General features: G+C 40.7%; 1 protein-coding gene across 1 annotated transcript in view; it reads right to left on the bottom strand.

Annotated features, from left to right (window-relative positions):
• Positions 1-566: 566 nt before the first annotated feature.
• The window catches only part of Vwa3b (von Willebrand factor A domain containing 3B), a 225,483-nt gene continuing 200,920 nt past the window's right edge, over positions 567-25,129 (bottom strand). The window contains exons 22-28 of the mRNA XM_074050295.1: positions 19,224-19,335; positions 15,571-15,695; positions 14,161-14,298; positions 10,796-10,896; positions 4,968-5,187; positions 4,572-4,621; positions 567-4,132 (exon numbers count right to left, since the gene is read on the bottom strand). Coding sequence (XP_073906396.1) covers positions 4,123-4,132; positions 4,572-4,621; positions 4,968-5,187; positions 10,796-10,896; positions 14,161-14,298; positions 15,571-15,695; positions 19,224-19,335 — 756 coding nt within the window. The 3' untranslated portion in view covers positions 567-4,122. The remainder of the gene's footprint in view (positions 4,133-4,571; positions 4,622-4,967; positions 5,188-10,795; positions 10,897-14,160; positions 14,299-15,570; positions 15,696-19,223; positions 19,336-25,129) is intronic.

Here is a 25,129-nt window from a genome sequence, read left to right as displayed (position 1 = left end):
CTCTCTCTCTCTCTCTCTCTCCCTTCCTCTCTCCCTCCCTGTCCCTCTCCCTCTCTTTTTCTTCTTTCAGGGACTCACCCTGTGTCCCTTCACATAGTTCTCATGTGGTTTTAAATCTGCCATCCTGATACTTCTGCCCTGGCTTGTGATTCAGGACAATAATATAGGATGGCCATACAATCTGGGTGCATAGCTATTATTGCTTTGTTTTGTTTCTTTTCAGATTGAATTTATTTTATTCCTTCTTATGTGTGCTAAAAGTGCAGGTTTATTCAGTGAAAAATCAAACACACGAATCACAGGAGAATGTGCATCTGGGTGTCTACTCAGGATTGATAGAAATGTGCCATCACACCTACACCATTGCTCTATAAAGCCAATAATCTTTTTAGTATAGTAAAAATAATAGTAAAGTTTGTTAGGAAAGAAATTTAGTATTACAGAATAAAAATGGGGAGAAATGGGTTAAAAAAGAAACATTTCCTGTCCCCCATACAGTAAATGGGAATAGAGAGGCTCAAATCTTTTTAAATCTCACACTGTACTTTATTTATTTATTTTACAAAATTAACTGGACAGACAAGGGAAGTTTAATAGCAATGTGAAATTTTTCAGCAGCACAAAAAAGTGCCATTATATTTAACCATAGCCAACTGGAGATTTGCTTTATCTTAACTATGTAAAGTATGTTTAACATGTATTTTTGTATGTATAGTGTTGTACATATCAGCCACCCCTAAAAAGTATCAACCTTAAAAGCAGTCCATGGAAGGTAAAAATTATAAAAATCTTGGTAACTAAAGATTTTAATAAAAAAACTCTTATTGTTCACTTATTTTAAAACAAAAATAAACCACATTAACTCAAAAAAGCAAAACTTAGTTGAAAACTCAAGAAGATACTATAATAAACCACCAAATGAAAGCTACCCCAAAAGGAATTTAATCAGCTATCCATCTTTCAAATGCTACCCTGGAGGGCAAAACCTACTGAAAGGAGCTAGTTGGAGGACCAATACAGATTTCCTAAACAGGAAGGGGCATGCATGGTGTCCTGGAGCTGTGACACTGCTGTTCTAATAGTTAACAGTACCAAGACTTCTAATAAACTAGCCTCTTCATCTTTCATGAGTGTTTTTGTCTTCTGTACTAAGCTTGGTATACAGAACAACCAGAGAACATTGACTTTGGGTAATTTTTCTAGGGTAGTCATGATGAATTGGTATGGTACCATTCATATGCCATCTGGTTTTCTTTGTGTCTAGTGAGATGCATATTTTATGGTTGTTGAAAGACATGGAATAGAATGATTTGTTGGGTAAGGCTAAGGAACTTGTATAATCATCTACCCAATTCAGTTTCACATTGCTTTATTTAATTTCAATTTTTTGTATTATGTATAATAAACATTCAGAAACAGATGTCCCTACCAACCAGAAGGTTGTCATTAACTATCCTTTTGGTTAAAATGAAAGACTTACTGTTAAATGCCCATGAGACATATTCATCTTAAAACTACCATTGAATGGCCATACTAAGCCAGATGTCGAACTGTGCCAATGTTCCTGGAATCTAAATGTGCTTCAGAACTTAAAAATGATTTTAAAGTTAATAATCTTTAAAAATGATTTCAATAATAAGGACATCATTTTTTTGTTTGTTTTTTTGAGAAAAGGCCTTGCTGTACAGCCCAAGCTGGCCTTGGACTTGTTATATAGTTCAGCATGGCCTGGAATCTGTGATCCTCTTGCCTCTGCCTCTTAAATCCTGGGATTACAGGTGTACCACCACATCCAGTTTAAAAATGTATTTTATATGAGCCAGCAGTTACCATTTCTGGGACTTTTTATCTATCTGTGTAATTTCTGAGTTAATTTAAACCGAGTTTTTTTTTCCTAATTTGTGTTGTATTTTTCTTGCTTCTTTGTGCATCCTTGTTTCTAGGCCAATTTTTGAGTGGATGCCAGACAGCATAAATTTTACCTTGTTGGATGGTGTATATTTTTGTATTTCTTTAAGTATTTATTTACTTATTTAATTTTGATGGTATAGGGGTTTAAACTCAGGGCCTTGCAGTTGCTAGGCAGGTACTCTAAATATTTCCTTATTATACAAAACACCTTTTTGTTGTTGTTGTTTTGGTGATACTGGGGGGTTTGAACTCAAGGTCTTGTGCTTGCTAGGCAAGCACTCCACTACTTGCACTACTTGAGCCATAACCACAGTCCTCCTCTAAGTTTTTTTGTTCTGGGGCATGGCATAGTTATTTGGAAGCAGTGTGATCCTTCCAGGTTTTTCTTTGTAGCTTTGTTAGTTGGGACTGGAAGAGCATTTAGTCTGGGTCACTTTTGCTCTCCTGTGCAGGCAAAACCACCTGAGCATTTTACCTGATGCCCCGTTTACAATAAGGGTTTCCACTCTGGCTGGGGGAAATGACAAATACTCCAGCCCTGTGTGAGATGTAAGAACTGCTCCTTCTAGTCTTTTGGAGCCTTGAGTAATTTCCTTATAGCCAAACTGTCCACTGAGCTGAAGACTCAAGGGGTCCCTATGCAATCTCCAGAGTTCTCTTTGTAGCACTCTTCTCTTCCACGCACTACCCCGTGAACTCCAGCTGCTTTAGTGCTCTCAGGATCCCAACCTCCATCTCCTCAATTCAGGAAGTTGCCAGGCTCTGCCTGGGCTTCCTCTTTCCTATGCTGCAGCTTAGAAACTATCTCTAAGGAGTAAGCTGGGGCACTCATATGACTTAGCCCATTTGTCTCTCAAAGACCATTGGCTTTGATACTGTTCCACACATTTTATCAGGTGTTTTAATTGCTTTGGATGGCAGTCCTAATATAGTTTGTTATTCCCTATTGGCTGGAAGTGGAAGTACATGGTTGTAATTGCAATTTCTCCTAGCTCATTGAATTAGGCATCATCATCAAACATATCACATAGAATCAGTGAACACCATGCATTGTAATATAACACCATTACACTAATATGTCTATTTGTCCTGTGGTTCTTTATTTTTATGTTTTGTTTTTGAGTCAGGGTCTCATTATTATTTTTTTTATTGTTTCATTATTCATGACAGGGTCTTATTATGCAGCCCAGGCTGACCTGGAACTTTCTATATAGTGCAGGTTGTGGTTGAACTTATGATCCTCCTGCCTCACCTTCCTGAATGCTGGGATTATCAACATGTGTCACCATGCCTGGCTTCCCTCTAGTTCATTATCCTTGAACATTCCCTACCACCAAACAATGGTGATTGATCCAATAAGAAAGTGGAGATGAGGGCTGGTGACATGACTTCATGTGGTACCACATGAAGGCTCTGAATTCAAACCCGGTACCATCAAAACAAAACAAAACAAAACAAAAAAAGGAAAGTGGAGATGAAAAGAAAGAGATGGAATAGAGAGAGAAAGTAACCACCTTCCCAATGCCTGATGGCATCTCTCTGGAGCCTAACACATTGTCAGCACTCGCTTGTTGAGTGATTGATTGAATGAATTCATGCAGACTTAGATGTTTGCTTCAGCGAATGACTGTGACTGGATGAATGTTTTTTTCCCTACCCACCAGTTCTCCACTGGGCAGAATAAACACCCTGCACCCTTCAGACCCTTCTCCCAGGACACAGACTTGGAGTAGAGGATTGCTCCAGAGCCTTCCTGCTGAGAAGAAAGCTGGGTTTTGTTTTTGGAGTGAGGTTCCGGGGAGGTACCTCCTCACACAGGGTCTCCTGCCTTGTTTTGGTTACTATTTTTAGCCTGATGTTGAGGCTTCCTGTTTTTGAAAGTGGATTCTTCCTTTAATTCAAGAATGTGAATACCACTTAACTATGTTGTAAATGAGCATCACAACTCTGCCCTATTTTTTTTCTATTTGCAAAAGGCCTCCAATATGTTTCTGATTAGTGATATGTATCTAGTCCCGGGGCTATTACCAATTAGAAAAAAAGAGAATTGGGGAGAGCTATTTCAGCTTTGAAATTAGTGAGCAGAACTGAATACTTTTATATGTCATTGCTAAAATGTGTTCAAATAGTAACAAGTGAACAGCTCACTAGTTTTGAAGTGTTTCAATGTAAGAGTTTTTATTCTGGTTCTGCACACTCAATTAGAGAGACCTAAAACAGACTACAGACAAAAATAATTAGGAAGGGCTCAGTAAAAATGTCCAGAAAACAGTAACATAGAGAATATCCAGGTTTACAGAGCTGAGAGGTTATCAGGGCTTAATTTCAGTCCTCACATGAGTGACCAAATCCCTAATTTAGGTAGGATATTCAACTTCAAACAAGACTGCAGGCTTGGATTCTAAGTACAATGACTTTCTCCCAAAACTGAAAATCCTATGACAGTAATCTATCAAGTTAGAACTAGGTATGCAGAGTGTTCCAGAAGATGGAGAACAATTTTGGAAGACTGGGGAAAAATAGCATAAAAAATGGTCAGGAAAAGCTAGAACTAATGAGCTCAAACAGGTAGCAGGCAAGATTGGGGAAGGAAAGGGGGGGCTACACCTTTGTTTCAAACGGGGAAGGCACAGATGGAATGAAGGTGAAGGGGGCCTTACCTCAGCAGAGGACTTGCTCCACAGGGTTGAGTGCTGAGGTCTGGGCAGCCCTGGAGGAACATTGGCTCGCTTAAACTTAGTTACCACTAGCCTGTTTTAGGTTTCTCGTGATAGTCCTCAGCCCTTTGCTGCTGTGGGTGGCTCAAAGGGGGCAGGACAGGGGCTGCTTCAGGGAGAGGTGTGGCAGTGAAGGGGAGGCTGGCTGAGCAATAGGCCCTGGGCCTAAGGCCTTTTCTGAGGAAGTGGACATCAGCATGACTTCAGCGGGCTACTGGTTTTGCAGTGTGGGGACCTACACTGGCCTGGAAACTGGGGAATGACCTCACATGCACTATTCATGAAGGAAATTCCAAAGTGCTCTGGAGATTCACAGAGTTAACCCCCCCCACCTCCCACCTTGAGCTTGGGCTCCATCTTGGGGTGTAACTCTTGGGACCTGTTGTCATGGGAAGAGCCACGTGTCTCTGCGGACACCATCTCCTGGAGAGGCAGCTTTTTGGTAGGTTTCTTTTTCTTCCTTCTAGGGTTTTCCTCTCTTGGCTCTTTTAAATTCCCCGTGCCAACTTCTTTCACTGGCCAGAAAGTAGAGCTCCTCTCCTTTTCCTCCTCATCCTCTCTAGAGAAAGAGAAGAAGGGGAGGGGGAGGGGGAGAGGAAGCGGGGGGGGGGGGGGGGGGCGGGAGAGAGAGAGAGAGAGAGTTAGTTATCAGGTATACTCAGGCCTTAATGGCTGCTGTGTCCACAGAGATGTCCAAGCCAGCTCCATGGGGTTTCCTATCTCCTTGTCCACTGTCCTGAGGCCAGTACTTTTGGCTATATTTAATTCCACTCAGTGCCCTTCCACAGGCCTTTGGTGTTTGGGAGACTTGTATAGCAGGGAGAATCTTACCACATGGACCTTGTCCTGACCACGTCAATGAAGGAAAAACTCTACCCTGGAAGTCTCTGAGCATGCCTCAGCATCAACCCTGTTTACCTGGAAAGGACCAACTTGGTCCTGGGGACTGGAGCTTGTACCATAGAATTACGTCTAATGACGTAATTCAAGGTGTAACATCAGAAACACTTCAATAAATGCCAACAGTGATCTGACTTTTAGTTACATTTCATTGAAAAAACTTAGGCCTGAATATGAAGTCATAGAGCTAGACATTTGAAAAATGGGTAAAACTTATTTATCCAGAGGTATTGTATTTCAAAGGTGGCATCTTGGGAATGCATGACCTCATTCCAGTCCTCCAACCATGGCTCACTGTTTTGGGAAGTCACCTCTTTCAGGACTCAGGATAAGTTAAGGGTACCAGATACCTGGTGTTAAACCTTATTTTGTTCTCTTGTAAGCATCAGCCACCTTTCTCTCTCTGCCTTCACTCAGAAAAATTTTTGTTTTGTTTTGTTCTTTTTTTTTTTGATGGGACTGGGGTTTGAACTCAGGGTTTTGTGCTTATAAAGTAGGGTCTACTACTTGGGCCACACCTCCAGTCCACTTTGCTGTGGTTATTTTGGAGATGGGGGCCTTGCAAACTGTTTTCCCAGGCTGGACTCCAACTGTGATCCTCCTGATCTCAGCTTCCCCAAGTAGCTAGGATTACAGGCATGAACCACAGGCCCAGGGCTCTTTTGTTTTGTTCTTACTCTGAATAACTTTGAAATCTTGCTGCTTCAGATACTTCTGGAAGATGTCAGGAAAGTGACAATAAACTCAGAAAAGATTTTTAATTATTTCCAAATAGAAAATTCTGTCATTCAAATCTTTCAGGACTTACCATACATGATAACTTTCAAAAATTGGCTCAAAGATTCAGGAGTGAATTTCCCAGAGGGATTTAAAAATTACCCTCTGAGCAGTAGCATAGAGGAACAAAGGCATTCCTGGAGGCCACAGACAAGTCATCTTTAAAGGTAAGGCCAGTGTTTGTGTGGATGTGGATATACTCCGTGATATTAGGTGCTTAAACACGTTTGACATCACACTTTGAGGTTACAGTCACTGTGCTTGCTCTGTGAACTCTGAAGCCTTGTCCTCCAGAGCAGAGAATTTTCTAGAAGTATCAAAAGAGTAAGGTAGAGGAGGGCCCTCCCTATCTGCCTGCAGAAACCCCAGAAGAAGGAGGAAAGGGGGAAAGAGAAGGAGGGAGAGGAAGTGGAAGGGGTGGTGGTGGTGGCTGAGGAGGAGGAAGAGGAAGAGAAAAAGGAGGAGGAGGCAGGGACCAATGGGCAAGTGCACTCAGCCTCAGTAGGGCTTGGTCACATGGGTAATGAGGCACCTCAGTAATGGAATTCTAGTGAAGCAATAATGAAACAAGAAGTGTCACTACCATGGAAAGAAGCAAATCACACATGGTTAAGTGGGATAAATGTTACAGAACAGAATGCAAATCACATTTTCACTGCTGTTATTAAGGCTGTGAATATGCAGGGATGGGTGGAAGCCTTTTGGCCCTGGATTCCAGGCACTGTGTCTTCATTAGTTCTTCAGAAGGGGAAAAAGCATGGAACAGCCACTCCATACTCTCTTCTAGGATCAAAATTCACCTTATTCACTTTCTCCGTAGTTTTTTTTTAAAGGATGTTTTTTGCAGCTGTCATACATGAAAAGGAAAAGTAATACTTTTTGTTTTCAGGATAAGTAAGAATCAACTTACTTAGAGGAAAATGTGGATAGTGATTACTTTTGAAAAAAAGAGGTCAGGGATGATTTTTGTATTTTTTCACTTGTTTTTAATTTATACATTATATTAACTATGAGTTACTTCCCATAGTTAACAATAAAACAAGTTTGTTGATGAGAACAAAAAGCAGGCCAGGGTTTTGATCAAGGAAAAACCGTTACATGAATCAAGCAGGTATCATGTGGGACCCTGGATTTCACTTGCTAGAATGACATTGACCAAGTTCAAGTTACTAACAAGGAAATGTCGCCTTATGGGGTGTGGGTAGGAGAAAGGAGCAAGGGAGCTGTGAATCTGAGGTGGAAGCTATTTTTCTTTTCCTTTTTTGGATGAGGGATTTTGAGACATGGTTTCATTATGTAGTCCAGGCTGGCCTCAAACTTGTGATTCTCTTGCCTCTATCTCCCCTTTTGTAACTGGATTACAAGTGTGCACCACATGGGTGTGTGATATGAAAGTTCTTATCCTCTTCCCAATGTACCTCACTGTTTTTTGGCCCACACCCACTCTGGGAGAAGGGAAGGACCACCATGATCTTGACTTTCAGCCAATGGGCATTCTCCATGAGCACGTCTGGAAACGACTCATAAAAGAACTTTCTTTTGTTCAATCTCATACCAAAACGGCATTAAATCATGTGCCCTATTAATTATTTTAGGCTACAGATTTAGCTGAATACACATTAAGGGTCCCTTATCCAAAAGGGACCAGAAGTGTTTCAGATTTTTTTCTCTGATTTTGGAATATTTGTACATTCATAGCGATATTCCTTGGGGATGGGACCCAAGTCTAAACACAACATTTATTTGTGTTTCATACACACCTTATACACATTGTCTTGGGTAATTATATACAATATTTTTGGTGTGCCTGCATTTTGACTGTGACCTGTCACATGAGGTCAGGTGGGGAAATTTCCACTTGTGTTGTCATGTTGGTGTTCAAAAAGCTTCATATTTTGGAACATGTCAGATTTTGGATTTTTGGACTAGGGAAGCCCAACCTATAAACAGGACAAAAATATGGAGATTGTGGGAGTGGGGCAGGGATCCAGGTATTGTGTTTTCACTGGCTTTTTAGAAGGGCTGGCCCCAGGTCTGGGGAGAAAACACTGAGCACCCATTTAACACTCTTGTGGGGTCAAAATCCACCTAATTCACTTAATCAAGCATTGCTATGCTGGTGTTGTTACTGACTCCCTGAAGCCTCATTTTTACACTGTCCCCAGGCTGTCTGTCAACAGGCTGTCTTGGACACAGAGAAAAGGAATGGTCACCAAAGAGATAGATGTCTGAGGAGGATCAGAGGCTGCTAAGTTTAACAACTGAAGGGACAGAAAATGAAGAGACTGACACCATTGGCTGAAGTTGGAGAATCTCTGTGACTCTTCATGTTCCCTTGTCCCATGTATTAGGATACCATAGATGCCTCCTGAAAGTAGGCAATGACATTTATCTTCAGGGATATTCACAGATGGATTTATTGCAAAGCTGCTCATTTTTCAAGGCTTTGCTCCTGATAGAAAATGGGGCTCCTAATCTGACCAGAAGGGACGAAGTGGCTTAATGACTTCAAATGTACCACTCCTGCTAAGGATAAAACTGTCAGGAGTGACTAGGTAGGCTGGAGAGAAGTGATTCATGTCATGTAATGTCAGAGGCAGTGCTGAACCTGGAAGTTTCAGTCAATGACTTAATTTCATTGCTGTCAGGAAGACAATGTGAGGCTAGACCACATGGAGTAAAGGAAGGAGGGTTAAATAATGTAGGAATTATCACTTCCATTGGGACATGCTCCTGAAGCCAATGGCTTCATGAAAAATTACTGAATTGCTCAAAAGAGAGATAATGAGAGTTTTTTTTCTCAGTGGTACTGGGATTTGAACTCAGAGCTTCATGCTTCCTAGGTAGGTGCTCTTCCACTTCAGTCACACACACCGCCCCTCCCCCAGCCTTTTTTGTTGTAGATGTTTTTGGGATAGGGTCTCGTGGCCTGGACAGCGATCCTCCTACTTATGCTTCTCACATAGCTGGGATTGACAAGTGCATGCCACCATACCCAGCTATTGGTTGAGATGGGGTCTTGCTAACTTTTTGCCTGGGCTGACCTTAAACCTCAATCCTCTTGATCTCTGCCTCCTGAGTAGCTGGGTTTATAGACATGAGTCACTGTGCCCACAGAGAGGCTAATATTTTGTGTTATAGGAATTGGGAAGTTGCCCATAGATGCAGCCAAACCACATCTAAGTCCTGTGAGGGTCTTACTTATTACCACGTCCCCAACATCAAACAATGACAATCAAGCAGTAAGGGAAGAACATTCCTTGCTTTAGAGATCTCAGGACCCAACAACTTTCTTCAGATGCCTAATGGTTTTTCTGGAGCTCAAAGGACCTGATTAGTCCTGATTAATCCTATTTGATTTTCCTGAGATCACATTTGGAGTGATAATTCTTATTTTGTAAATCACATTCCTTCTAAAGAAAGTCTAAAGAAAGGGGGGGTGGGATCTTGGAGAGTTAATTTGCCTAAGCCTAGCTCGTCAAGAATGCAGGGAAGGTAGCTGCAGGGATTTCCAGCTAGTTGTAGAATGAGTAACACCTGGTAGAGGCAGCTCTCTTCAGAGCAAAATACAAGAAGTTAGAGCAGCAAGTCTACCAGGTCCTTCCCCTGCAGCAGTCAGAGGCCATTTCCAGGGGAGGCAGCCAGGGAAGAACATGGTCTATGTCTCCTGTCCTAGTGAGGACAGAGGATGCCAAATGGGGAAGGGGGATTCCTTTTGCTCTACTTGCTTCTTGTAGAAGCAGAATTGAGATCACAACAGGGAAATTACACATGTGTTCTCTAAGTGAAGTTATAGACAGGTTAGAGAATATTTTCACTCAGAAAAAGCATCTATGATGCCACAGAATATAGATAGACACTAGTGAGGGGACTGGAAAAGGAAAAGCAGTCATTTCCTTCCATAGAGACCCGTTTTCAGCTGTGGAGTCAGAAGAAAGAAGAAATCTGCACAGCCTGGCCCATTTGTGTTGTGAATATGGTGATGACCTTGCTCTCCCTTGAGAAGTAGCCATTTGGAATTTGGCAATATAGGTGACATATTTTTGCAAGTCCACCCATGTTAAAAGTCTTTGAGAATTGTTTAGGTAAAATGAATCTTTTTGGGCCATACTGGATCAATTTTGAACCCTTTACCCTCCAAATACTTTCCTTCCTGTCTGTTACTGTGTCCCTTCTCCATCAGGAACCAGAGGTCAAATGGATGGGACCACGTGATTTTGGACTTGCAGCCTTCAAAATTGTGAGCTAAATAAAACTCAATGACAGGATTGAATGCTTTCTGAAGGGCCAAAAAAAAAAAGTGATGTTGAATTCAAGATTAGAATAAGAAGGAGCAAGAAACTGCAATTAAATGTGTCAGTGAAGGGATATAGTCTCCCGCCTCTGCTTTTCTCCTTAGTATTTGGAGATTATGGACTTAAACTCAGGAACAGATTAAAGGTACAAAGATACAAGTTAACTTTTAAGGAGTAAGAGGTGGGTAAACTTACACTTTTGGATCCTCCTCAATTGGGGGTGGTCTTATATGAGAACAAGAGAGAGCATACTTGCTTTGGCTGATCTTAATAAGTGCACTCCGAGGGCAAAATTCCTGTAATAATATCAAAAGAGTTCACTTAATTTAAATCAGAAAAGCCCAGAGTTCAGAAATAATTTTATTCTAGTGCAAACCATGATAATAGCAACTAGTCATTATCCTAGTCAGGGTGACACTTTTAGGAGAGCAGGTTAAATTCAAAGCTTTGCTTGATAATTATTTGCTAAATAAAAGTCATTGTTGATGCTGCCATTTCTCCAAATTTTAGGTTAAATGCCAAGTCTGTCCACATAAATTCCACAGGCACACACATCCTTTCTACCTTTCTTCCTTTCTATCTTTGTTTCAGCTGTGGCCATCTCTTTCCTGAATAACTGCAACTACCACCCTTTTGATCAATGCCCCACCTTTAGTTTTGTACCTTTCCCCAGAATCTCCAGCAGAACTGTCTTCCATGTCCTCTCCCCTGACCACACTACTCTGGCCCCTAGGGACGCCCTGCCCTATGGGTTGGCTCCAAAGTCCCTCCCTGGGCTCTGAAGCTTTTCCTTGGGCTCCTAGGCCAGCTCATTAACTGTCTCTGCAAACTGGTGTGTGCTTGGGAACATCTTTTCAAGTGTCCTTTGATTTGCTCTCTCCCCTTACGCAGTAGATGGTCCAGAGCAGTGCCATGTGCTGGAAACGCTTCCTTGTGTTCTGCTCTTCCAGACTGCTCCACTTTCTCTAAGGGGCTTTTCTTGAGTTGATGGGAAGACACCCCCTTTTCCCTCTTGTTCTGTCAGATTAGACACAGTGCGCCTGCGGCCACTGGCCCTGACGACCTTCACCTTTCTCCCGTACCTTAAAATTAATTTACCACAGCCTATCCCCTAATGGAATTACCTCATGCTACAGTTACGAGTTTACTGGATATTTAGATTCTGTGGACCAGGCAGTTGAACACAGTGGTTTAGAGTGCAGGTCATGGAGCCAGAGATTCAAACATCTGCACAATTGCTTACCAAGTTTGTGACTACCTAACCTTTCTGCCTCAACTTCCTTATATGAAAACGGGGATAAAAAGAGTCTCTACCTCACAGCGTGCTCAAGAGTCATTTGCTTAGTACCTGTAAAGCACTTGGATTAGTACCAGTGGCAAATAACAAAGGCTTAATAAAGTTAGCCTTGTTACTTTGGTTTTTTTCTGCTCACCAATATATTTCACTTTCCAGTCAATTTTCCAGGCATGTTAAGTGGCCTATCAAAGCAATGTCACTTTCCATTGGAAATGTCATTCATTCAACTAATATAAAAACCACTGCGAGAACCTTCTTGTCATCAGGGGTTTCTCTGGGGGAGCATGTAGAGAGGAATAAACCAGAGTCCCTGCCTGTGTCAGGAGATTGGTGACAAAGTCAGCGTGGGGGGAAGGCTGGACAGAAGAACCATGAGGGAGTCCAGCAGGAAGTTAATAACTGGGCAAGTCTTTAGGACAACAGGAGTTTCCTATGAAAAGGAGATGGCAAAATCAGTCCAGGAAGACAGAAATATCCTGAAGCTTAGAAAAGTCCACTGTGTTCAGGCAGTGGCAAATCTGCTACTTGCTGGAAGTCATGTTTTTGGGGCAAGATGAGCCCATGCTGAGACCAGAATGGAATTCTCCTGGAGGGTGATGAAAGTATGTGTGTGGTCAAGAAGCCACAGGACAATCAGATTTGTAAACTTTTTTGAAAACATAGGAAAAATGCATGGAGAAATATGTTATTAGGAAGGATTTCTTAAAATATAAGGCAATTCAAAAAGGAGAGGACAGACAGATCTGACCATATTAATATTTATAGCTTCTCTATCAACAAAGATTCTAAAATTTAAAGATAAGCAATAGAGCAGGAAAAGAATATCGGTTGCATATATTTTCAAGAATTACTATCCAGAAGACACAGGGAGCCTCCACAAATCAATGAAAGAGATAAACGATCCAATAGAAAACATAGAAAACATAGACCCTTCACAAATGTCTGTGCAGTGAGGGAATCAATCTAGAGGGGAGGGAGTTAACCAAATGGCTCCCATTCATTGACCATGGGGAGCACAGAAGGAAAATAATTCACTGAGGCTACTAGTGCAGCAAAATCATCACTGCTATACTACCTATTACAGGCTTGTCATGCAGGTCTTCTATAGATATTTTACTTAAGCCTCACAATCACCCTGCAAGATACAGATAGAGGGAAGGAGAGGGGAGGAGGATAGATAGATAGATAGATAAATAAAATATTCCTTTCATATGCGATGAAACAGGCTCAGAGAGGTGAAGCAATCTGCCCAGGTCAGACAACCAATAAAGAACAGAGCTAGTGTTCAATAAATCCAAATGCAGGTCTTTTAAGAGGCACAACCTGGATGAATCCCCCAGCTGAGAGGGTATAAATAGCCCCAGGACGCTTTGAGCCTCTTAGCTTCCACCCTCTGCATGCTGAGGGGTGCTCCTTTTATCCCTTTCTATTTCTCTCTGCTTTGTCCTGCTTTGCTAAATAAATCTTTGCTGGGCTTCTTAAAGAAAAAGAAAACAAAAGTACATCCTGTGTTTTTCTACCTTGGTCCACCTTACCCCTGTGCTCCCCCTTCACCTTCAGTTCAGGCCAGCCCAAGGGTGTTTCCACTAGGTGGTGGTACTCCTTGATATTGGGAAGATAGGAGGAAGAACGCTCCTGGAGGCAAGGTGACATCCCTGCCTTTGACACTTTGACTTTGAGATGCCTGTGGTTCATCCACAGGGAGTGGTCTAGTAGGACCAAGCTACAAATGCAGGGTTGGAGCTCAGGGTGGGAGTAGGGGCTGTCTCCCAAGCACAGAGCAGGGGTCCCAAGATGGAGGCTCACCCAGGAGACAGGCCATGAGGTGGCAGAAGAGAATAGGACTGGGAAGGACCTAGAAGGCAGCCATATCTGCAGGACTTGCAGAGGAGCACAAGGCAGGAGCAGGAGACAGGCAGCAAAGGTAAGAAAGGGGAGGGCAGAAGTGGGAGGTGTTACAGGAACCCAAGTGAGCCCACCCAGATGTCAAATCCAAAGCACAGAGGCAACCAGAGTCAGAAGACTGTCCTGTACAGGAGAAGGAAGGCCATGACCATTTCACTGTGTGCAGAGTCCATGTGATCTCCTACACCAGTGGGCAGAATCCAAACCACAGAGGGTGCTGGGGGCAGGAGGGGGAGGAAGATGCAACTGAGATCATTCTTTGAAACATCTGCATGCCAGGAGAGAGCAAGGCACTGCACAGGCAAGAGCCACTATCTGCCTAGTAGGTAAGTCCTTTTCTAAACAAAAGTCTACTTACCCTCCGGTTGTTAGATTTCAAAACTGTGTAGAATTTTTCTGAGGCCACATTTTGATCTGGAAGTGCTATGACAATGGCAGGGACGTAGAAGTCAAATCCTTTGGGTATCACAATTTTGGCAAACACATAATCTCCGATCTATAGAGGATAACATATTTGATATTAAACCTAATATTAATATCAGCTTGTTTCAAAACAACCCCCAATGACTGCTAACTGATGCTGAAATTCAAATACACATTTTTTTTTCTCAGATAAGAAAGAGTTCCAGAATTCTCTGGGTTCTTTGGGCTGTGTCTGGAATTTTTTTCTTTTCTTTTTTTCAGTAGTACTGGGGATTGAACTCAGGGCCTCATGCTTACTAGGCAAGTACGCTACCACTTGAGCCGTGCCTCCCATCCCACACCGGGACTTTTCTGATCAGTTTGGGGAGACCCCATTTTGGTAGGACTTCAGCAACTGACAAGGGTCCAGGGGACAGCCAGCAAGATTGTTAGGGTTCTAAAATGTACATCCTACAAAGACATAGGAACAAAGATTAGATGGAAGGAGCTGACTGGGATATTTGACATAAAGAGATGTCAGCAGTGCCTCATGTGTCAGAAGGGCTGTCACTGATACAAAGGAAAGCAGCAGGCTTGGTTGATGTTGTTCCAAAACATATATTTGGGTTCCAAGGGTAAAATTTGCAAAGAGGCAACTTGCAGCAGAAAGAGAATCTTGTAGAGGGCTGTTGGCCCTTTGTCAGGCACCAGGGGAAAAGTGCACTGAGGTGTGCCGGGGTCAGTCCAGGGAAGGACGACCAGCTGATCAAGGTTAACGCCTCTGATTCCTCCTCCTGGCTGATACCAAGAAACGGCAGCAAAGGTGATTTGCAAGTCTTTATCTCTACTCTCTAGTCTTTGTGCCAGACTGGAGGACAGGCCAGGCACAGTGTAGCTTTTATGAGTTCGTGAGCAGATGAGGACAAGTCAGTGTGGCTCATCTGTGCGGTGTGCACAGGGATAACTGTGTATGACAGCATCATAGCCTGATGTCAACTGACTACAATGTCGTTGTTGTTCTGTATAATGCAATATTATCTTTCATAAAGTGTCAAGAGCATAAGGAGCTACAGCAACTCCCTTCCCCCAACTCCTTCTTGTCTTGTAATGTGACAAGTGCTACAAGGGGTGATATAAGCCAGTCTGCATAGTGGTGAGCTGCGTAAGAGGGAGATGATGGCAGATCAGTCATGAGCAAAGAAATGTCCAAGCAATGGGGCCCAGAAACAGTGACCACCGCTCTTCTTGCCCAAATGCAAGCTTCCTGCAGGAACCCATTTGAGTGCAGCAAAAGGCCACATAGTGGTTCTGCCATCTTCTGTTATCCAAACCCCCGTGGATGGTGAAAAAGGACCCCAGCAGGTACCTGCAAAAGTGGGCAGGGCATGGCGCCCCCAACAGGTGTGATGAAGGAGGTGGGCACAACCTTGGTGTCTCCATACCTGAAGCTCACCAGTGCGTGGTTGGGGCTCAGGCCCCTCTTCACAACTCCTGGGAAGAATCAAAGAAAACATAAAATACAGAGACAATAATGCCTGCTCCTTTAGGCTTGCCTCATCCTAAATTGCACTGAATCCTAAAGTGCACTGAATTCTAGCACTTTGCCTGTTTAAATCAGCATACCCCTTTGATTTCTCTAGGAAATAGTGCAGGCTGCAGTCTGGTCCTGCTGGGGTTGAGCAGTGCAGAAGGGAACCATGGAATGCTTGTCTGGAGTGCCCTGAGAGAAAGCCAAAAGGATGGAGGGAGCTTGTCATACAGCACCACCAGCCTGTGCCCCCTGGGAGCACCATTCTGAGAAGCAGGGATCTTCCTCCTGGACACCTCTCCATTGCATTTTCTTATTTAATTATTTTAGCCTTATTTCCTTCCATAAAGACAGAAAATGGATGTTGTCAAATTGTGAAAGTACAAAGGAAGTACAAACTCCCACTCAAATCAGTTTTCATCTGACATTAGAAAACAAAACGGCAATCAGGTTGAACACATCCTTTGGCTTCCTTAAAATATGCGGCCAAAAAGGAAAAAGAAGCAAGAAGTTTGCCTTTTAGTTACATTCAGAGGACTTTATTATATGATCTTTGCTTATATAATATTTCACACATGTGCAGTGGTGGGGATTATACTCAGGGCTGACACATGTAAGAAAAGCACTCTTTTACATATAACTTATATGTTACCATTGTACATACTCTAGTATAAGAGATTATTAAAATAGGGAGAGCTACTATAATAGGAAAAGTAGATACCCATGTTAACATTGACATTTTTGTGACTTATCCAAGTTGAGATTTACTTTCCCATTAATAAAAGATTCTAAATTTTAATTCCAATTAGGGAGATATTTGACATCGGACACTTTCCCTGGCAGTCGCAGCTGTTCATGGCTCCCACCCAGTTTACATATTCACCTTGGCAAAGTCCCATGTCATTTCATGAGGTGAAGAAATAGCTGTTGACTTTCATGTTGACTCATCTCTCTTGTTTTAAATGGCTGATGAAGAGGAAATTTTTCTATTGTATGTTTTCTTATTGAACTAAAATGTTTAATTTGGGTTTGAAGTCTTATTTACACATTTTCTATTGTAAACTGGTTTTATTTACACTTTTAATATGAAAAAAAGCAATGCTACTTAAAAAAATTTTTTTGGTGGTACTGGGGTTTGAACTCAGACTCACACTTGCTAGGCAGGTGCTCTACTGAGTCACTCAGCCAGCTGTAAGTTTAGGGTTTTCTGACCCTATATATGACACTTGAGGAGAGTATTCAGTTCTCCCTCCTTTTCCTTCTTTCTCCTTCCTTTTCCTTCTGTCCTAACTTGTTCCTATGGCATGGGGTAGAAAACACCATGACTTTCCTCAAATAAAATGTTTCTTGTTACTGAACAACAAGAAGGATGACCCATTTCCACAAGTAATGATCTCATGTGGCTTAAAATGTGCTTCCTTCTTGCCTGTCACAAGCCAGGCTAATGATCAGCTTGTCACTTCCATTCTGTATAAGGTAGTCATTTCCTCCCCAAGCAATCCACACTGACCCTAGAACGGAGGTGGCCACATGTAAATCCCTTCCAAGATGACAAGGTTGGCAGCAACAGCCAGCCAGGTCAACTATGCTCCATTGTAGACCTGGCCTTAAGCAGACACACAGCTCCAATCTCTCCAAATGCCAGTCATTTTTAAAGCCAGTCATTTTTCACTAGAAATGCCTTTGAGGTTTTGAACAACAGTTACTAGAAAAGGAGTCATCAATGACTTGTGCTCTATCAAACTCTATTTGATCTTCTTTTTGTTTTACGAGAGAAGGGAGATAACAGCATAGAGTGACCAGGTGATCTAAACTGATATCACCTGATATCAGTTATCTAAACTGATAACTAATGAGGGCACACGGACATCATATAGTTGTCTGGGTAGGATGACATCCTCCCCGAGTGACAACACTCAGGTAGTATTCTGGCCAGGAATGCCTAAACTAAATCTTATGTAACCTAAATTGAGTAAGACCATCCTATAACTGGTTGTAGTCTCAAATAATGTCAATATCATTAAAGATTATAGACGAGTCCAAATAATGATTCTAGATTAACGAGGACTAAAACGACATATTAACAAAATGCAATACATGACTCTGGATTAAGATCTGGAATAGAGAAGAAAAAACTATAAAGGCTATTATCAGGACAATTAAGAAAGTCAAAATATATAGATTAGATAAAAGTGTTATGATAATGTTAAATCTCCTGACTTTAATCTTTATTGTGATTATATTAATATAACACCTGTTCTTGAGAAAATGGCATGATGGAAGAAGTGTGTATGTTGAGAAAAAGAGAGTAAGGAAAATAAAAAGAGAGAGAGAGAGAGAGAGAGAGAGAGAGAGAGAGAGAGAGAGAGAGAACGAAATTGCTTCTCTAACATTTTCTGTTGGACATCTCACAGGCACCTACCCCAGGCACAGCTCTGGTTTTCTGTCTCCTCTACCATCTCCCATGGGTTCCTATCTACACAATGGCCCAAGCCAGAGGCTGCCATGACATCCTAATCTAATTTGCAGCCACTTTTCACCTGGCAATGGACAGGATCCTTTTTAGACTCCATGTGTTACTATACTTCTCTCTGCTTAAATGTGGCTTTTAATGCCCTTAGAGTGAAGTTCAGATAGGACCTGTTATGAAAGACCCCATACCTACATCTCTGAAGAATATTACTATTTTCTACCCTTCTTTTGCATTCTAGGTTCCACCCAGAGTCCATTGTATGTCTCCAGAAATAAAATATCTTTATTCACCCTTAGCTCTTCATACAGATTATTTTCACTACCCACAATGCTTCTTTTATTGTCCACTTCCTGCTGAATTGCACTTGGCTGATTCCTTTAGGAAGCCTTGTGCGAATCTCCCAGGTTTAGTCAGACTGGTCTGCTTGCTCTTCTTCCAGTATGCCATGTGCACCACAGCCTTAGATCTTGGTCCTACTGCTCCCTCCACTTAGATCTCTCTTTGCCCAGATAGTCTCATGGTGTCCCCTCCTTTAAGTCCTTATTCATATGTCACCTTGCCCAGGAATGCTTCTTTAACCATTATATTTAGAATTGCAACCTTCACCTTGACACTCTCAATTCTCTTTGTGGCTTGAATTTTCTCTACAACACTGCATCTGACATACTACATATTTTTTACTTATTTATTTGTTTCATAAGAGGTAGAGTCCATTAACACAAGAACTTTCATGTGTTTGCTCACTATATTAGGGCAGTACTTTCAGAATAGTGCACATACAAGAACATAGAAGGTAATAATAAAAATTTGTTTTCAAAGCAAATGAAAGATTAAAATAACATTTTTTCTGGCTATTTTTGCAGCAAATTGCCCATGATAATTTCCTATTTGAGAAGTAGAATACTGTAGTCTATCTCATGACATGTCAGTTTTCTAAGGAAAGCACATGTTGAAACCTCTGGCTCCTAGAATGAAATTACTTAACAAAGGAGTCTCACAAAATAATTTTTTTAATTACCTGGAAAATAAAAGCCATTTTCATCACATCTTGCAATAACCTTCTGGCCTTTGAGAGGATCTACTTTTTTTGATTTGATTTTCTTTGTCAGATTTTCTTGCAATTTATGTTGCTGAAAAAGACAGTAACAATTAATGAGAAAAACTCAATGCAGATAGTAAAAACCATAAGTAATGTGTAGCCTGAGATTCTCACCCGAGTATCACAGGATTGATGAGTTACAGAATCTATGTGTACTATATAACTCACTTTGGAATACTTTCTGCTCTATGTTAATTAAAAGTTACCTTTTTGGTATTTTATGCCCTCCATAATTTTCATACTTAGCTCAAAGTTAAAGGAGAATTGGATAATTAACTGAAGGGAAATAAAAAAATATATGCAACTAGAATTCCTAAAATTCTGTGATAGCTTCAAACCTTCAAAGCAGTCTTTGCTTAAGAAGCAAAGAATCATGGCCTATGTTGCTGTGCTTCCTAGAATTGTGAGAGGTGAATGAGTCCTTCAGCAGAAAAGATGATCATCAATTGGCGACTTTGAGAGATAAGCACAGAAGCACAGAAGTTTACAGAATCACAATAGTCCACCCCACTTCTTCAGGACAAAGAAAACCCCTTATTGCAATCACCGTCTTACAAAGAGGAAAGAAATCCATGAGTTGAGATTGACTAATGAATGATTTTTGCTCCTCAGACCTGATTGTGCTGAGTGGGTGCTAGAAGGCAATGGGCCATGCTTTCAAAGTTCCGAGACAAAGTAGCTTCCAATCTAGAATTCTAAACACCAACAAACTATCAAACAAATTAAGCAGAAACTTTTTCCTACCATTCATCCTGTCTTTGGAAGTTACTTGAAAATATACTCCAGCAAAATGAAGGAGTGAAGCAAAAAAGAGAAATACATAAAATCTAGGAAACATTGGACTCATCCCAAGAAAGAAGGGAAGAGAAATATTAAGATGATGGCTGTGTGCAGGCCATAAACAGCAGGAAGTCTCCTAGAGAGGAGGGGATAGCTCAGTGGTAGAGAGCTTGCCTAGTATTTGTGAGGGTCTGGGTTTGAGCCTCAGCACCTCAAAAAAATACTGAAAATACATATACATATAAAAGCATGCATATATATGCAAAAATGGTTCAAAAACAGAGCAACATTAGGGCATAATATTAAATACCAAGGGAGAAAAGATAAAAAACCCCTTTTCTTGATGCTATTAATATTTTTTTTAGTTGGCTGACATATCACCTAAGACCTTCAAGAAGGCCAAGTACTTTGAATCTATGATTTGTCTCAGTATTAGACAAGATTGATCCAATTATAATAAAACATTATTTTGTTTTATTATTTTGTGGTTTCTTGAAAAGTTAAACATTTCCAATGAAACTGTGGAATGAGGCACACAACCAACACACAGTGTTCTAAGTGCAGGTCTATTCAACATTGTACTTGTGGCTCTAGCCAGCAATCAGACAAGAAAAAACTGCATCCAGATTGGAAAGGAACAAGTAAAACTATCTTTATTGATTGATAATATAATTCTATATGTAGAAATCCCTAGGGAATCCACCCAAAAGCTATTTGAATTAATAGTAAGTTCAGAAAAAAAAGTTGTCATAAGATAAATATTTACAACTTAGTTTTTCTATATACTAGCAATAATCTGAACATAAAATGAAGAAAATTTTACTTATAATAACATTAAAATAAAGATAATATTCCCAGAATAAATTTATTGATATGCACTAAACTATGAAACATTACCAAGAACAATCAAAGACCTAGTAAGTGAGTTAGTGGAGTGATATGCCATGCTCATGGATGAAAAGATTTGACATTATTCAGAGAGCCATTTTTCTCAGATTGATTTATCCATTCAATATATCTCATGTTGAAATCCTAACAACTTTTTTTTTGCATAAATTGAGGTAAACCATAAATGCAAGGACCCAGAATTTTGAAAAAGAGCAAACTTGAAGGTCTTATACTCATTGATTTCAAAACTCACTACAAAGCTACGGTGATCAAGGTGTGTGGTATTTAGAAGGACAGGCATGTTGGCCAATAGGCAGGATCAAGTGTCCATTAATAAATTCTTACAATTACGGTCAATTGATTTTTGGGAAAAAAATTGGAAAAAATTTGATACTTTCTTACAAAAATAAATGAACTTACAATATGACCTATGGATAAATCAAGTAGATTAGATATTTAGCCAAGAGAAACAAAACATGTACCCGTATATTTTGAATAAACAAAATATGGTATATGATAGGATTTTATGCATCCATTTACATATAAAATATGTAAATTTAAAGAGCTAGAAATTGATTAGTGGGCACTTGGATTTGAGGATGTGGACAGAGGTTGATTGGAAATGGGCACGAGGGATCTTTTGGGAGATCTAAAATGAGATTGCAGTGGTGGCTGACAACTCAGTTTTATTAAAAATTATTGAATTGAAATAGGTGAATTTTATGGAAGGTGAATTATACTTCCACAAATCTGGGTTTGTTTTTAAGGTAAAAATAGATGGCTGTTTACTTCTAGTTTGTTCTATATAACCATTCATGGTATTTTGCATACAGTGAGTGGGCTGAATGAATGAATGAGCACAGATAAATGTATAAAAATTAGTTTTTCTGAATCTACATTGAGCCACATCCCCAGTCCTGAATCTTTTGAAATCAAAAGATAAACCAAATAGGCCTCTCCCTCCAAATTTCTATGCTGCAGAAACCAGAGATTTTCCATACTAGCTTTTCCTTTACTTACTAATTGCAGGGTTTCTTAAAGAAATTAATTAGAATGATCAGCAAAATTATTCTCTTCTTTGCAGACTATCAAATGCCCCTCTTCTCTATGATGCAAAGCTCACTATAAAACATCTCCACAAGCATTTTGATGCCACTTTTTTCTGCAGTGTTAGCTATATAACTAGAGCTACGTATTTGCAGTGTTATAGTTATATCATAAATAAAGTATTCAATGCATACTTTATGAGTTCAGCTGCAGGCCCCCACTTAAGGAAGTCTCTAAGTTATGAGGCAGTGGACTATAACAATTTAAGTAACTTCAGGCAGCATGAAGACCACATTGCTCCTGGGTCATTACTCATGCTTAGTACAGTTTGGGCTCTGATAATTAGAGGGCTCATTTCCACAGTACTCTGATTGACTGGGTTCTGTTGTTGCCATCTATCACTGAGATCTGTTTGGAGATGCTTTTTAGGTTCATTAAAAGAAGTGGGAGTACGGTTTATTTTCCTCAGAGATGAAAATTCAGATGGAGTGAAGAATTAATGAACTCAGTGATTATAGTCTCTTCAAGGGCTTGTGGGATAATATTGTCAAGTCTTCAGGTTTAAATTGCTCGTAGCCTCTGAAGTCATGGATAAAAATGTACAATGAATACTTCTCTTTTTTATGATATTCCTATTTATTCAGCTTTTGCTTGGTCTCCTCCCTTCTCTGGAATTTGTACTTTCACTGAAATAATCAGTATATCAAAGAGAATGGACCAACATCAGTGGTGGATGACAAAGGCTGCCTTCTTACTCTTGGGGTTTCATCCAGAGGAGAAACCTAAGCCCTCTTCCCATGGGAGATTCAGAATGACATAGTTAAGTCTAAAAATGGCCTCACAGAGAGGATCCTGGTCCTCAAGACAGGAGAAATAGGACTGAGTGGTGCCCACCTGGCTGTGTGACTTTGTCACTATCTTTGACCTTCCTAGGCTTTGGTTTTTGCATATGCAAAAGGGGAGGAGAAGCGGAATGATGTGTAACATCCTCTAGTTTCCTGTTTCTGTCCAGAAAGACCTGAACCTGTACTCCTGGAGTATCTGTTAGGCTGTGAGCATTCAAAGGTAGGGATACAAGTGTGCCACCAGAGTTTATGGTTTCCCTAATGGAAGAGAAATGCAGCGAGCAGAGATTGTTCATCGTCAGAATCCAAAGAGTGGCCCCACACAAAATTTTCTACCATCAGTAACTCAATGAGAGACTCCATGTAAGCATTCCAATCAATGAGAGAATTTAGAAACTGGACATGCCAGGTTAAATCAGCTGTTGCTTAAAGACCTCACCTTCATGCAAAGTTTAACTCCCAGAGCCAGTTTGCTTCTTGCCACTAGTGTTCACATCAAAAACCAACTGTCTGTTCATCTCTGAGGACACCAGACAGCCTCCAGACATCTATCAACCTGTTATTCTGCAGACATGTCCACATTGATTTCAGAAAGATATTTTATTCCTTTAGATTTCACCAGAATGACAAGTTGCTTATTAAAATCTATGTCTAGATACACTTAAAGATCCTTCTTAAAATTCTCAATGAGTGTAATCACATAATTTATTTAGCTAGCTCCTTTTAATCTTTGGATTCCAAGTATTGATTCTCTCAATGTCCACATCAGAAACTAATGGATGAGATTGCTTCTTAAATTTTTGGAATGGGTTGGAGGTATAAATCTGTGAAGTCAGTTACCTAAAATAATCAGAGACTCACTTTTTCTTTTCTCTTTTCTTCCCCTTCATTGTTGCTCACTTCTCAATTCATGGTGTGTAGACTGGCCATTGTGGAGGCCTTCTCCATGCTTGGGCAACAATGAATGGCAACAACCCAGAGTGCTCCAGTGCTCATTTTTAACACTAAAAATGTCCTTCTAAATGGCTAAAAGCATCATTCCCCTTCAAATCATTCACAGGTGTGTGAGTTCATCTGAAAGGACCAGGAAAGGGTTTTGTACCAGTAACTCCAGTTTTTGTCTCCAATTGTTCTTATTTTTGACACTTGAATGAATGAATTTCTGGTTGATTCCACAGAATGTGGTGCTATGGAGAGAACCACTCACTATGGCCTCCTTAATGACACATTTATACCCCAGCATGATCAATTCAGCTCCACCATGAGTAAAGCACAGTAGCCAAGGTAAAAAAAAAAAAAAAACTTATCAGGTCAGCTTTAATACAATGGTTTGTCCCATAGAAACAAACAGTGGCCTTCTCAGGAAGGAAAGACCTTATTAGGGCAGCTAGACATGCCATCTCTTCAGCCAGAATATTGATATCCTGCTGCTTTTTGAATCTCACAAAAGGACTTCAGAGCTGCTGTACAACCCACGCTAAAGAACAGCCTCCAGTCCTGTTCCATTCCTGCCATGCCTCACCTATGCATACACACACAAAACCTAAGCAAACTATTCAGTTTTAAAAAGAAATCCATAGAGGACGAGAGGATCAGAAGAGACAGAGAGAACAAGAAACTCTGGCACTACAAGAGAATACTCTGGCACATGAAATAGCTGCAAACCAGTTTTGGTGAGAAGCCAGATGGACAGACCCCAGCAGAAGAGGTGCTCTCCACTGTGCAATTTGACTTAGACCTCTCTATAAAATCCAGAGAATCCAACTCAGTTCCTTGCCAGCTTCAATCACCACATGATGCACAGCAGGGTCCCAAGGGATGCTACTCTCCTTTCATTTCATTGCTTTGTTTTAAGATCATGCTCTGGGGTTTGTATGGGTGGAGATAGTGAAGTTACTAAACGTCTGATGCTTTAAAACTTCCCATGTCATAAGTTCCATGCTTCCACACTGGGTATAGGACACATTTCTACAATTTAACTACAACTTGTCTCCGGCTCAAAAATTGTATTAAAAAATGACTAGTAAATGTTTTTCCTGTCCTGAATCATTGAACACCACATACAATTCCCAAACTGTACAGACAGTACCTTCAACATGCTTCTCTGTCCAGGTGTTGTCCTTGGGGTCAAGTAAAGTTTGTGACTGCTGTAATTAAGACAATGGATGTAGAGTCAGTATGTTTTGACCCTTCTCTCTAGGATTTCCAATTATGATACCTGGAAATTTGTAGACTGTCTCTGTGAATAATTCAACTCCATTTAGA

Source organism: Castor canadensis, chromosome 12 (assembly GCF_047511655.1).
Source record: "Castor canadensis chromosome 12, mCasCan1.hap1v2, whole genome shotgun sequence".
NCBI lineage: Eukaryota > Metazoa > Chordata > Mammalia > Rodentia > Castoridae > Castor > Castor canadensis.
The sequence above is the reverse complement of the archived record's forward strand: the minus strand, read 5'-3'. Positions and strand labels throughout refer to the sequence as shown.